The 11,866-nt window shown below is 44.5% G+C and overlaps 1 protein-coding gene across 2 annotated transcripts; it reads left to right on the top strand.

The window, feature by feature from the left end:
• Positions 1-415: 415 nt before the first annotated feature.
• LOC123377095 (protein PXR1-like) lies at positions 416-10,818 on the top strand. Of its 2 annotated transcripts, XM_045029526.1 has the most exons (6): positions 416-588; positions 1,343-1,429; positions 2,290-2,385; positions 4,914-5,013; positions 7,592-7,755; positions 10,274-10,818. In XM_045029526.1, the coding sequence occupies exons 1-6, from the start codon at positions 504-506 to the stop codon at positions 10,552-10,554; spliced, it is 813 nt and encodes a 270-aa protein (XP_044885461.1). In that variant the 5' UTR covers positions 416-503; the 3' UTR covers positions 10,555-10,818. The 2 variants fall into 2 exon arrangements, with proteins under 2 accessions (XP_044885461.1, XP_044885462.1); XM_045029527.1 differs by lacking the exon at positions 2,290-2,385.
• The last annotated feature ends 1,048 nt before the right edge of the window (positions 10,819-11,866 follow it).

The raw sequence follows: 11,866 nt of genomic DNA, 5'->3' as shown, positions 1-11,866 counted from the left end.
TTCCTGGACAGGCAGCTGACTGACCAACGTTCCAGGATTGAATTTCGTTCCCCATTCAGGGGCAGTGGGAGAATCAGCAATCATTTTCTGTTTTGCTTGGCATGCCCTGAGTTTTGAATTTTGGGTTTAAAACAACACTCAGACAAAACTACTAAGTTTTGGCCCATGTTTGCTTGAAACTTGGGTCAAGCTTGCCATGATATCCCTAACCAGGGCAATCTTGCAGGCTGTTTATTTTTGTCTTCTTGAAAGCTCTTTGTATAGACCTACATTTTTCTGTTGAAGTTAACCAGCCTCCTCCGACTGGTTCAGTCTCTGTTCTAGAATGAAGCTGAGAGAGGATCAGTTCTGGCTTCATTGTTACATGCCATGACCTAATGGAGTCCCAGGGTAGAATCTAAGCAGTTACGCTGGGCTTTAGAAACGTTACCAACTGAGACACGGTGTATCCCCACTTCTTTTTCTTTCCCCTCATGCAATAAAAGAGCTGAAGGACTGGAACAATGAACCAACTCGCAAGGCATTTCTGGTTCACCTTTTCAGCTCTTTCTGTGACATTCCCATTGCATTCTGATGAGGTTTATTCAGGTGAGCTCAAACTGCTTTTGGTCTCGTCTACACTTGATTTAGCTTCCTAACATTTCCCACTGTTACATTCACCGCATCAGTTCTACTTCTGGTGCTCACCGTGGGAGTTCTAGGGTACCTAAGGCACCAACTGCTGCTAGTGTATAACAACTGTGTTGTCTAGACCTGGGTGAGATGATGTGGCAGTTAAAATACCAGTAGCACGTCTACACTAGTGCTGTACCTAGAGTGCCACACTGAGTGGGTATGGTTACATACTCTCCCCTCCCAGGGAGGCTTGTCCCAAGCCTCAGAGATCCATCCACCTCAAATCTCTGTTCAGCCACCACTTGTTATGTCAGGTCCATGGGTGAGGCTGAACCTGGGATCCCTGGATCTAAAAGCACGAGTCTTGTCTGTCTGAGCGAAAACACCCAGCTCTGTTAGCCAAGGCTGTAACAGGCTCATCAACTCCTATGTGGTCTAACCACCACAAGAAGGGCACAGAGCATGTGTGTGAATTACATTCTCACTATTGCTAATACCCGTGAAGTTCAATGATGGTAGCATTAATGGGAAATTTAAGGGGGAAAATGCTAGTGTAGGGTAGTCAAGATTTAATTTGTAGCACCAAATTCACCATTGGTGTAACACTGGGCATAACTTTTGCTTACAATGTTCAATGAAAAAGAAATCTTTATTGTCTGTGGTAATCACATTATCATCTATGGTTTTGATTTCCAATGTGGCCAAAGTTTTCAAAACCATTTTGCAGCTCCTGTAAGACCTTATGCTGAGCTTCAGAAGACCATCCTACCTGCTCTGGAAACTGACCCTGTTGATTTGTTTCCAAACTACCCAGGTACATTGCAGTGCATTTTGAGCTGAATTCCGCTTTCAAGGACTTCTAGATAAACGTGGTGCCTACTTCAGTCTCTGTGTGTAATGATCTGGGGTGGGGATGGGGTTGTTTCACTACAAATTCTAAAATGCCAACAGCTCGTATTTGGAACTGTTGTTTGTTTCCACATAAATCGAAAATTCACTTTCCCCAGTGTCCACAGAATCAGAATATTAGTGTCTGCATCCCCGAACCTGCAGCTCCTGAGGCAGGGGGCATATTAGAGGAGAGGAAAAGGAGTAGTCAATGCAAGCTGGCTTATGGTCTCTGTGCTGGGGTACAGAATCATGGCTCCGTGACTGGTTACTGGTCCTTGGCTCCTCTGTTCTCCTTGGTGGTTGGGGAAGGAACTGGAGCCAACCTTCATTAGGAGCTCCCCAAGGGTCAGACAGAGCCATCTGAGCTCCTGTCCCTCTCTCCCTGTGGCTCCCAGACCCTGACAGTGAAGCAGGCAGTGGAACAACCAGAGCAGCTACTCTCTTTTGTCTCCTCGTGATGCTGAGCAGCTGCCACAGGGAAAGGACAGCAGCCGTTAAAGGTGCTCCCAGCTCACACTGGGCCTGCTCCTGGGGCTGCTGGGGAAACAGCTGGAAATGGGGAAGGGGGGCCCCCTAGCCCTTGCTGCATATATTGAAGCTCAGTAGCCTAAAACTCCCAGGGCGTGGTTCAGAGAACACAATCAGTTCGAAATCAGATGTACGTTTGGTGTCTCAAGTGACACAATTTAGAACCTTGAGCATCACCAGTGGCCTCTGGGCCACAGATTGGACATGCCTAAACTATGCCACGTTGCGCCTCTTTCTCACTGAGTTTTACCATAGACTTTGCAAGCGTTGATGGCACCCAGCACAATACGAGCATCATTTGGAATTTAGAGCCACGCTCTCTGTCCAAGAGATCGATCAACTGGAATAAAGGTTAACACATTTTGACTTCGTTTAACATAAAATGATTAAGTTATTTTCTTTGCGTAAGCATTCAGTAGTGCTGGCTCGCAGTTTTCCTGGGGCTGGCAATCCATAAGAAAAGTGAGGCAGTTGTCATCTCGTTGATGGGGGCGGGTGACCAGTAAAGTCGTGCTAACATTAGCATCTGCCTCTCTTTGTGGAAAAAGAGAGAGAGGATATTTAGGTGATCTTGAATGTTTTGAACATTAAATGGGCTGAGCCATTTAACAAGTCATCGATATTCTAAGACATAGCTCAAAAAGAATCAATATTGGTGTTCATCCAGAATAATTGACAATAATGCTGGTGCGATCAGGATAGACTTTAAAGGGCTATTTAATGAAAGAGAAGCCAGGGGGAGTCAAGATGAAGGGTTGACTTTAAAGACAAAATATGTTTGACACCTTGATTTGGGTTGACACATAATGGACAAGTATAAAGCACACTTACCCGTATCTCTGGTGTGGTGCAAATAATGCCCCATATTCTCTCCCATGCCAAGTTCCACTGAATGCAGGAGCAGAGGTCAAACCAGCTTCATTGGCCCCGTCCTCAATGAGGACTAGGAGCTCCTAGCAGCTGTTCTAATTTATGCAAGTTGGTAACAGTTTCCAAAGGACATTACCCCATCTGAGAATTGCCATAGCACATCAGTGCTTTGGCTCCAGCCCCGCCACGTCCCCTGGGCAACAGGACTGGTTGGCACAGTGGCCAGGTACGTTGACTTAACCCTAGTGGTGTTTCCCCCACACTGGAGGAAATTCTCAGCTAGGCAGAGCTGTCTGCTTTCTCTGCACTTTCTGTGGCCCCAATCAACACAGAGGTGCTAGAATGCAATAAAGAATTGAGTCCAATATCTCTCTCTTTGCTTGACAGTCATGTTCAAAGACTATGTATCCAAAGCCTTGTCTACACTAGGGCTATCTGCTAATATTTCCCCAACATTACCAGCACAGCTGCTCTGAGCAGATTTAATTGGCGTGCTGTTAAAAAGATTTGTGACCCTGGAGCTTTGCCTTCTCTAGGTCTTCTAAAATTTTAACAATGAAATGGGTGCTAGCGACAGTAGGAAGTCTCCCTGAATGCCTGCCTTGCAGATCAGAAGTGTTAAGTGGGTTTTATTTTAATGTTCAGGGGTTTTTTTGTCAGTCAAATGGCTCACTGTATTTGTAACACAATATTACCTGTAACATCCAAAGATATGTTATATTTAATGCAAGTGATTTATTTATGACTTTTTTTTCCTTGCAAAGTTTAAGGAATGCCATCAGCTTAGCCCAAGGCAGGGAATACTATAAGAGTGTTGCCAACTCTTTCAATTTTATTGCAAGTCTCATAAAACCAGGTGTTTTTCTTAAAACCCCAGCTCCTGGAGTCACATGAATCTCTGCTTTCATTTTTTTTAAAGTAAGTTACTAGACCCCATAGTTGCAGAGAAAAGCATAAACCCATGATCCCAAAGAATCAAAAACCAAAGGATGAACTATATACATTAGCTTTGTTTTTTTTTATTTCATTATATTTTTAAGTCCATCTCATGATTTTAGATGCTAGGGATTGTCAATCATAAAAATGTTGGACTGTATAACACTGACAGACCCCGGTCGTTGGGATAGAATCTGGCATTTCTGGATCTTAGTGCATGAGCTTCTACTGAAAGAGCTAAAAGCCACATGGCTGTTAGCTAAGGCTGTAGCAGACTCATTAATCTCTAAGTGGTCTTGGTGCCACTAGATGGAACAGAGCACCACACCCAAGAGGTGTGTGGGTTACAACTGTATGTGACCTTGATAGGTCATCTAATCCAGGCCCCTGCACTCATGGCAGGACTAAGTATTATCTAGACCATCCCTGATAGGTGATTGTCTAACCTGGTCTTAAAAATCTCCAATTATGGAAATTCCACAACCTCCCTAGGCAATTTATTCCTGTGCTTAACCACGCTGATAGTTAGGAAGTTTTTGCTAATGTCCAACCTAAACCTCCCTGGCTGTAATTTAAGCCCATTGCTTCTTGTCCTATCCTCAGAGGTTAACAAGAACAATTTTTCTCCCTCCTCTTTGTAACAACCTTTTATGTACTTGAAAACTGTTATCATGTCCCCTCTCAGCCTTCTCTTCTCCAGATTAAACAAACCCATTTTTTTTCAATCTTTCCTCATGGGTCATGGTTTCTAGAACCTTAATCTTTTTTCGTTGCTCTCCTTTAGACTTTCTCCAATTTGTCCACATCTTTCCTGCAGTGTGGCACCTAAAACTGGACACTGTACTCCAAAGCAATGCTGCAATGAAAGCCATAATATTCTAGCGTTATAAATGCAAACCAAGTCAGACATCAAATCACTTTCAGGAATACTCTTTCTATAATGGCATATGTATAAATATTGTGTTCAGTAGGAAAAAGTGCTATGTGACCAAACAGCTTGGCATCACTGAAGAACTCCTGTCTTGTTTACTCATCGTGTACATCAATGATATTATTTTCTTTATTTGAAATAGTGATCCCAAACCGGCCAGCCTTAGCTGAGATTGTTGTTGTTGGCTCTGTGTCCATCATTCTTGCTCTGCTGAGTGGAATGGTCCTTTGGTATTTCATACTGTAAGTATTTAGGTAAAATATAGTACATGCTTCGAAGCAGTATTAACAGTTGCAGGCTCTGAGCCTGCAACAGGCAGACCCTTATGCCAGGAAGGAGCCCCACTGACTTCCCACAGACTCTGTGCGGGCACAGGGGTCCATTCGTGTGGATCTGATTGCATGATTGAGGCCGTGGGCCTCCATATGTGATTATGACAATTGGCAAACATAATACGTTGGGATTAACTAGCACTGTGAGACAGGCAGTGCATCATGGGAGGCAGGGGTGACAACATACAGTGGTGCTGGAACATTTTAATAGTGGGGGTGCTGAAAGCCAGCCCTCTTACCCCGTCCCATCGTCTGTCTCCCCGCCCCACTCCGAGCTGAGGCTGGGAGCAGGACTATGTCTCCGGGCGGGGGGAACCCGAACAGGGGTAAGGGGGCTGAGGTGGTGACCACAGCTGGGGGCGGGTGTGGGGCCAGGAGCAGAGTCCCGGGCAGGGGCCGGCATCTGGGACCCCACATGTGAGGCCAGGAGCAGAGCCCCGGCCATGGGGCCAGGTGCTGGGCCCCGGGAGTGGAGCCCTGCGATCGGGGGTTGGGCACGGGGCCCTAGGAGCAGAGGCCTATGAGCCAGGAGTGGGGCCAGGAGCAAGACCCTGGGTGTGGAGTCAGTGGCTGGGGAGCAGGGTGCAGGGCCAGCCCCCGGGACCCAAGCCAGGGAATAGAGCCCCGGGTGCGGGGCCAATGGTCCCGCATAAAACCTGGGGGTGCTGCAGCACCCCCTGCTTCCTGCGCCTATGACAGCATAGAGGGACGGGGGCAAATGGGCAAGCAGGGAAGCTGAACAGATAGAAAGGGGGGCAAAGTTACGGGCTGGAGAAGGGTTTTCTGTAAATACGCTGATAAACCTAGGGAAGGGTTAGCGGGTGATTTCCCTTTCTCTGACAGAGACCACTCCCTCCCTGGATACAATCGCATGCCCATCAGCCAGGCTAGCTCCTCGGGGTTTATAGACACTTTGAAAAGCAAATGTTGTGCCTTTGAAATGCACAACGTGGCGGGCATTTAAGAAGGGAGTACAATAAAATTGCAGGGTAGGATGACACCATAACCCTGTACTACCACCTTCTTTGGGGCATAATTTTCCGGTGCAAAGTGTAAACCTACCCAGCAAAGGGCAGCTCCACAGAAGTTTGTTTGCCCAGTTATGTTGCTGCCTGCCTGGATTATGGTTTTAAGCATGTCTCTAAAAAAACAACAACTAGGAAAATGAATAAATTGTGCAGTCCCTCTCCCCACCCTCCCTGCAGTTCTTGTCCTCCTCAGCGAGCCCAGCAGAGTAGATCAGAAAAGGTATTTTTCTAAAGGTCCGTACACCACTGGGATCCCACTTAAGCTTTATTTTGAAGGATTAAGTAGTGAACTTCTTCCATTAGTGTCTGGAACTGAGCCTCTTTTAGCAGCAAAAAAGGGAGTCACTGAGCTTGATTCTGCTTCTACATGAACCAGTTTTATACAGAAGCAGTTTCACTTGGTCCTGATTTACATTAATGGAAGCAACAACAGAATCTGGCCCTGAATTACTATAGAGGGTTTCCCTGCTTTCCCATACTTAAAGCAATGGTGGTGCTAAACACAAGGTAGTACAAGAATCTCCATCTTCCTACTGTCAGATGTGTCATTCCAACCTGAATTTATATGTTGTAAAATTAGAAACTGATCGAATTATCCCCCAATTTAATTGACTAAAAGTCAATTGCATCATAGCTTGTGGCCTGTGGTAAATTGGCTTCATGCAGAAAAGAAAATGATGATCCTTAGGGAGAACTGAGTGGAAAAATTATCCAGGGATGTGAATACAAAACACCCAACAACTACAGCTCTTCCTTATCAAAACCACCGGATTTCTGGAAGTGTAGAGCAATAGTAAAAACATTTGGAAGTAACAGAATAAAATAACTGGAAGTTCAACCATCTTCTTCAAGAACATGAGAGAGAATATTCCAAGTACCTTATTTCTTACACTAATTTAAAAAAATCAGACATTTTTACAGAGCTGGGGGTTGATCCGGCACTATATGCATGAGTAAAAATCTGACGTAAATAATCATTGCCGAATAGGGAACCAACCTGGAAATTCTTGCTACTCGTTCCAGATCCCTCCCTTGTAACTATTGGAGCCAGGGGGCTTGACACGCAAAACCAGATTTTTCAAGTGCTCAGCATCAACAATTATGGCTGAATTTCCAGCATAGTTCAGTATCCCCCATACCTCATTGTGACATTTATGGTTAGATTTTCAAAAGGGCCCAGCATCCAACGTGCACCCAATGCGCTAGCTCCTTATGAAAATCTGCTCACTTCTGATGATTAACTGGGATCTGTGCTCTTCTGGAAATCTGGCCCTTAGTGTTCATATGCACAGGAGAAATACCTCATTTAATCCACTACAATTTGCAGTGGAAATCATATCAGTGGGGTCAATCACTGAAAGCTTCTATTATCTCCAGTCCTAAAAAGTCCCCCTTGTAATACAGCATTTGTGCTATTTGTTGATTTGCATTAGCTGAAGCTCATTTGTTTTTCCTGCTAGCAAATGGACGAAGGAAGAGAAAGCGTTGACTTTTGGTTTCAGGCTCCTTTCTAAACAGATTCCATTTGGGAATCTAGCCCGAGGGGATGAAGAGTGGAGGGGGCATGAGGAAGGCAGTGCATGGCAAAGAAGAATTGAGAAGTTCAAAGGGTTTGATTTTTCAGGTATGACTTTTTGCCGAATTCAGCAGTAGGTTCCCTTTTTTTTTTTTTTTTCCCACCAAAGCAAAGTTAGCGACCCCATCCTGCTTTACAGATGGGCTGTTCTGAGCTGCGGAATCCGGCTCTTCCATTGAAAAGCTGATCCGTTCAACAGGCTCCCGTGCATTGCAAACCTTGCTGATGTCTAAAGTCACGGCTTGTTGGTACTGCTGAGAGCTGGCTAGAAGCTGCAATTCCCATTCTGTGGAAATTCTGACTTTTCCAAAAGAATGAATTGGTTTGAAACAGAACGGAAAACGAAATTTTGAGACTTCCCATGCAAGAGGTGTTCTGAAATTTCATTTTGAGAAAGTAGAAACAAGATTTCATTTTGACCTGTTTCTAAGACTCCGCCAACTGCCCAGTGCTTGGGGATCCTGGGTGCTGGGCAGCATGGGTAGGCAGGGCACCGGGGCAGTCCGTTTGGCATGCTGACCTGGAAGCCCAGGCAGCTGAGGAGTTGGGTAGGGGAGCTGGCAGGAAACCAGACAAGTAAGCCTGCGTGGTTTCCATCAGGATTTGGTTGAAATTGCCACGTTCCCATGGAATGTTTTGATTTCACTAGTTGGCACTTACCTATGGAAAGCCATTCCATTGGTAAACTTCCAGAAAGTTCCAATATTCTATGAGCTGTACCGTTTTTTTCATGCTGCATCTTCCTTTATGATTTATCCTAGTTAGTACAGCAGCACCACAGTAGTGATAGCCCTCTCACTGGTCCCAGGATAACAGCCAGGGTCGTCTCTAGGCACCAGCGTTCCAAGCATGCGCTTGGGGTGGCAAAAAACCTGGAGCCGGCCCTGATTACAGCTAAAAGCTGGAAGAGTTTCCATTATTTATAACCAGGGCTATGTCAGTATGGGATCACATTCTTTTAATCCTTGATCTATCAAAGCACTTAAACACGTGGTTAATTTTAAGCACATGAATATTCCCATTGAAGCCAGTGAGACTACTCACATGCATTGAGTTAGCATGTGCTTAAGTCCCTTGTTGAGTCATTGTGGATCTCAACTGGCAGTTTTGCTTGGACTTTCACTTTCATTCTAAACCAACTTCCGGCAAATTTCAGGGAGGCTCAATGGCTTCATAATGTTTTGCCCTAGGATTCAGGAGTTTGGACCATTCCCACCCTCCATCTGCTGACTTTGGGGTGAGCAGGCCAGATCTGTGTAAAACAAGGACACGTTCACTTGCTTTCACATCATTTTTAGTGGTTAAGTGACGTAATTTTTATCACCATATCAACAGACACTGATGCCACAAGGAGGCATATCTAATCTAGCTACCTATCGTCCGAGGGTTTTACACAGCCACCCATCAACATAGTCTCTGCACTCCTTCCACGTAAAATTGATACCAATAATGAAGTCTCTCATGGCATCCTGGAGTCTTTAGATCAGGGGTTGGCAACCTTTCGGAAGTGGTGTGCCGAGTCTTCATTTATTCACTCTAATTTAAGGTTTTGCGTGCCAGTCATACATTTTAACATTTTTAGAAGGTCTCTTTCTATAAGTCTATAATATATGACTATACTATTGTTGTATGTAACGTAAATAAGGTTTTTAAAATGTTTAAGAAGCTTCATTTAAATTTAAATTAAAATGCAGAGCCTCCTGGACCAGTGGCCAGGACCCGGGCAGTGTGAGTGCCACTGAAAATCAGCTCGCGTGCCACCTTTGGCACACTTGCCACCTTCGGCACACGTGCCATAGATTGCCTACCCCTGCTTTAAATCTTCTCCACTTTGGGAGGAAAACTCTGCATGTGATAGGATTTTCACTGGTGGAGGTGTCAATCTTTTGAGTGCCATTCTTGCTGTGGTGGAATGTCTTCTGACTGCAGGGGAGGACTCTGAAGACTACTAATAAGAAAGAAAGATCTAGTTTAATAATAAAATCAGGAAGAGAAACATGTCTCTGAACAGAATGGGCCAAATGCATCCCTTAAGTAAGCCTTTAATCAGAGCAGTTTATCCAAAGGACGGATTTGGCCCAACAAGGTGATAATAGCTCTTTAAGGGCAGAGTTTAATGCTTAATATTGTATTTCCATCCTTTTCAGGGGTTCAGATAAACTGTTCAATGATTTGTGTATGAGGGAAAAATTGGAGAAGCAATTTAAAAGAAAAGGCCATAATACTGTATTGTAATCTGCTAGCATGGACCCCTTGCACCTACTGGGCACCTGACTCTGGTTCTAAACCTTCAGTAACTTCCCAGGCAGGCAACTGCTTTCCTATATCAGTTGTAATATATGTTAAATAGCCTGTGATATACAATTTACCCAGTTTTGAGATCATCTTTCTTGCTACCATAGTTGAGAACATGAAAAATTTAGCTAGGTACAATTTCCCAAGTCACCCCAGGCTTCCTAGCCGTTACAGTGGACACAGTTGGGTTGGGTTGGTTTGGGTTTGTTCTTGTCCTTTTCTTTCTTAAAATATCTCTGCAAAACTTAACCAATAAACTGTCACATTATAGCTTTGAAGCCCAAAAGGAAGAAAAAGAAAGTATCAAAGGAGGATAAGAAAGCAAAGGAAATGAAGGAAAAGCAGGAGAAGCCACCTGAAGAAATGAGTGAAAAACAGGGAGAGAAAGAGAAGCTACCTGGAGAAGGGAAGGAAAAGAGGGAAAAGAAACCAAAGGTGGCAAAGAGACAAGAAAAACAAAAGAAATTGAGAAAAATCAAGAAAACAAAGTCAAAACTGCAACTAAAGCACCCCAAAGGAAAGAAGTCACCAAGTCGGAAGAAACTGAAGTGAAGAACTCTAATCAACAGGATTCAGGTGAAATGAAATGGAAGCTGGAAAGCAAAAGGAAACAATGAGAGAGAAAAGAAATATGTAGGAGGAAGGAACTGGCCTGACCGATGGCACCATCTGAACCAGGAAGACCCAGAGGCAGGAATGCTAATGGGCTGGTGTCTGGTTCAGAAACCTAGGGGATGGATAGTCGGAATGATTTTCATCTTCTTTTGTTCCCTGATGAGAATGTTGTACTGCTGGTGGGGTACAAATGTCATAATAAATTGGGAAAAAAAGATGGAACAATATATATCTATTATTTGTATTTTGATACCAGCTAGTGGTCCTGATCAGGGCCTCATTGCGCTAAGAGCGGACAAATGTGTAACAAAATGATGGTCTTTTGACATTACTTGTACTTAGATTAGCTTGCAGAGCGGCATCATGGTCCAGTGGTTTGGGTGCTAGCTTAGGACACTGGCAGAGTTTGGTTCAAGTCCCTTCTCCACTACAGACTTTTTGTATGACCATGAGCAAGTCACTTAGCCTCTCTGTGCCTCAGTTTCTCATCTGTAAAACAAGGATAATGCCACAAGTTGTTGCAAGGATAAATATATTAAACACTGTGAGGCTCTTAAATACTACGGCAATGAGGTGGGTGCCATATAAGTACCCCAGTTAGAGCAGGGTGACCAGACAGCAAGTGTGAAAAGTTGGGATGGGAGGTGGGGGTAATAGGAGCCTATATAAGAAAAAGACCCAAAAATCGGGACAGTCCCTATAAAATTGGGACATCTGGTCACCCTAAGCTAGAGAAGGGGGCACAGATGAACAGTGAGATGAGATGGCTGTGGTCAACATGATAAACAGTTGCAAAGCAAGCCAGCTGCCGAGCCAAGGGGTCATGACAGAGGTGAGTTTTCAGAAGGTATTGGCACTAGGATGATGTGTTATCTTTGCAGATGGTTACTGGGAACACTTCCCACACTAACAGGCAGGCTGTGAGAAAATACAACTGTGTTTGTTGGAAAATTTCCACAAGGGGCCAAAGAACACTGCCGTCATTAGAACCGGTGAGGCGGGAAAGGGGTGGTTTGAGAGTTCAGTGATGTATAAGAGATGATGGATAGGCGGTGGGGCTAGGTTGTGAAGGGCTTTGCAAGTGACATTTGTATTTGGCAGGGGGAGCCAATGGATGGAAGCACAGTGTGTATATTTGGGGGTTCATATGGTCAAATCAATGAGCCAGAAGCTCTGAATGGATGTGAGTGTCGCAAAGTGGTATTTATCAAAGCCAGAAAAGAAGGTGGCTTAATGGCCTTTTATTGTC

Source organism: Mauremys mutica, chromosome 9 (genome assembly GCF_020497125.1).
Source record: "Mauremys mutica isolate MM-2020 ecotype Southern chromosome 9, ASM2049712v1, whole genome shotgun sequence".
Lineage (NCBI taxonomy): Eukaryota > Metazoa > Chordata > Testudines > Geoemydidae > Mauremys > Mauremys mutica.
The sequence above is the reverse complement of the archived record's forward strand: the minus strand, read 5'-3'. Positions and strand labels throughout refer to the sequence as shown.